We start from the raw sequence: 2907 nt of genomic DNA, 5'->3' as shown, positions 1-2907 counted from the left end.
CATGAGTTACTTCCCTTGCCGACACTCGGTGCAGCAGTAGTTATTATAGAAAATGTGAATGTACTCAGGTTGTCAGAATGTGATAATTACATTTTGTGTGTCTCATGATTCTGTTGTTTTTGGGTTTTTTTATTGTTCCCAAATCCAGTTATTGTTATTTAGCTATTGTAGCATTTGTGCCAATTTTGAACCTTAGTATTATTGTATTGTGTTTTTGTTAGGTAACTTGAACGCCAGTACGTTGTGACTGACGTCACTCCGAGCTTGTCATCACTGTTGAGCAAGTCTCCTGGGGGTGAGTTCATCAGTCTGAAGTGTATACTTTCATTCATAGGTATTCCAGATTTTGTTATGAACAAGCTGTTGCAATATGTTGGTGCTTTTCTTCATTGTACTGTAAATTAGAAATACCTTTTCATTACAGTCACATGTATGTCAGTCCAACTGTATGTATAAGTTGATTCATACTTGGAATTCTAGTCACATTTTCATATCTTATATGCAATGTTCATCATTTTTTTGCTGAACTAATTGTCACTTCATACCGATACTTCCGTCCACCTGTCTGGGAATGTCAATATTGAACTTTGTATGTTTTATACAATGTCAGGTGTAGGTATATTGCATGCTGATGAAGCAGTATATAGAAATGTTTTTTCGTTCTGTTGCTCAGTGACTTGTACCTAAAAGAGATTGTGATATTTGTATGTTGTAGGTTTTCTTTCTCATTGTTCAAGTCCAGAAGATTAAAGATGCATTGAACATTCAACACCTTGTGTCATATTTTCCGCCCCACAACTTTTTGGTGTCAGATGTGGGATGACACAGGCAATGCAAGAGACCCCCAGGAGAAGGAAGGATGGCAGCCCATCAGAGTACAACCAACGGCAGATGTCATTACTTCTGATTGGTGACAGTGCCCAGACAGTGTTCCAGTGGCATAGTGATCATGTGCCCACTGAGTATCATGGAACATTTTGACAGTGTGGCTAGGCTAAGATTGTATAACCATAGCGTATTGTAAACAACACTATTGCGTTGTGTGGTGATATTAATATTCTGTATGTACTTTCTTTGATGTAGTGTTCTTAGCCTTGAAACCATGAGTCAGCCAAAGTCACCACATAGCAGTGATGATGTCCCCAGCGTCAACCCCGAGGATGTGTCCCGTCTGGAGGAGGAGCTGGCGAGGATGAGGATCCAGTTGAAGGAGCAACAGAAGCAGTTTGCAGAGCGCCCACCCAAATCACTGGTGGTAGCCACTGGACGACAGCTGACTATTTTCAAGGATAAGCCACTGAAGGTAGGAGACACTTCCCTGGAAGAATGGCTACTTGATGTAAAGTGCACCGTCGAAGCAAGAAAGCTGAGCGATGAGGAACATGCTCTTCTCCTCTGCCAACACCTTGGAGGCAGGGCACGACAGGAGATCTTAGCGAGAGGGTCTAGCGTGAAAGAGTCACCCAAAGAGATTATAAAAGTACTGCGGAAAGTCTTTGGAGGAGGCAGTGACTTACCCACCGCCCAGCATCGATTTTATTCTCACCGCCAGAAGCCGGGACAAGATCTCATCACTCTTTCTCTGGACCTGATTGATCTATACGATCACATCACCGACATTGAACCAGCCTTCTCAAATCAGAGGAAGAGTGCCCTGAAGAGCCAGTTTGCAGAGGCAGCAAGCAATGACACCATCAAGCGGGAAATAAGACGTCTTACTAAGGAGCAACCAGATCTTGAGTTCCTTGACCTACGTGACCGTTTGATTGAATGGAGTGGGTCTAACATCACTGCTGCCAGAGACAAAGCCTCAGTAGAGGAACACCACATCAACATGGATGACATTGTAAGACGTCAAGCTGAACTCATCGAGAAACAACAACAACAAATAAACGAGTTGATGAGGCACAAACAACGAGGACGTAGGGAGAGGAAGTGCTGGACCTGTGGACAGCCAGGTCACATGCAACGCAACTGCCAAGCTAGAAATAACCAGTCAAACTAGTCGATCCTGCTGTGGAGGACCACACGGTGGGAGTGGAACGTATTCAAGTTGATGAAGGTCCACCCTTGTCTAGGTGGAGTCCGGATGAAGAGCCTTGTTGATACTGGTGCTCAAGTCTCCACTATCACAGAATCGTTTTACAGAGAGAATTGGGAATCGACAGGCCTTCTGGACATGGGACAGTTTATCCGGTTAACTGCAGCCAGCGGCCACAGTATACCTTACTTGGGCCTCGTCTCGTTGGATGTGTCAGTCTACGATCAAAATTTTGGATCAGTTTGTTTTCTTGTTGTCAAGGATCCAGTGGATAATGCCATGAAAGAATGGAAGATGGAAGTCCCTGGAGTGCTTGGATCAAATGCTTTAAAAGAAATGCAGCAGAAAGTCAAGAATGGAAATCTTAAAATTCCAGAATCAATTTCAAACATTTTGGCCCTATATCAAGAAATACGGAGAACAGACACGAAGATTCGCTTGCTTGGTGAAAGGAACAAACCCATCATTATCCCTGCAAGATCCCTTCAGGTGGTAGAGTGTAGAGTCAGCCCCTCTAAATTGCCTTACACAGGTTTAGTTGAGAATATTTTGCTTCCCCTTCCCAGAGGCCTTTCAGTAGGGAAATCCATCGTTACTGTTGACCACACTGGTATCGTCCCTGTGCAGCTTGCCAACTTCAGTGAAGCAGATATTTATTTGAAGCCAAGAACCCAGATCGGAGTCATAAATGAGGCCAGCATTGAACCAACTATTGACTTGGTTAAGGTCAGCTGTGAGGAAGTACTGGTCACCGAAGCAAGCTCAACCAAACTGAATGACCAGCTTGTTGACAGTCTTTTGCAGAGAATGGATGTAAACAGCAACCTACCTTCAGACTGCAGTCTCAAGCTTCAAGAGCTACTTCA

The 2907-nt window shown here is 43.9% G+C and overlaps 1 protein-coding gene across 1 annotated transcript; it reads left to right on the top strand.

Moving 5' to 3' along the window:
* The first annotated feature begins 1102 nt into the window (after positions 1-1102).
* Positions 1103-2005, top strand: LOC137265115 (uncharacterized). Its single transcript, XM_067800420.1, has one exon. The coding sequence runs from the start codon at positions 1103-1105 to the stop codon at positions 2003-2005; it is 903 nt and encodes a 300-aa protein (XP_067656521.1).
* The last annotated feature ends 902 nt before the right edge of the window (positions 2006-2907 follow it).

The sequence above is a fragment of the Haliotis asinina genome, chromosome 15, assembly GCF_037392515.1.
Source record: "Haliotis asinina isolate JCU_RB_2024 chromosome 15, JCU_Hal_asi_v2, whole genome shotgun sequence".
In the NCBI taxonomy this organism is placed as follows: domain Eukaryota; kingdom Metazoa; phylum Mollusca; class Gastropoda; order Lepetellida; family Haliotidae; genus Haliotis; species Haliotis asinina.
The sequence above is the reverse complement of the archived record's forward strand: the minus strand, read 5'-3'. Positions and strand labels throughout refer to the sequence as shown.

What these genes read in the sequence shown, in the direction of transcription:
- LOC137265115 (XM_067800420.1), top strand. Translation starts at nt 1,103, where the DNA reads ATGAGTCAGCCAAAGTCACCACATAGCAGTGATGATGTCCCCAGCGTC.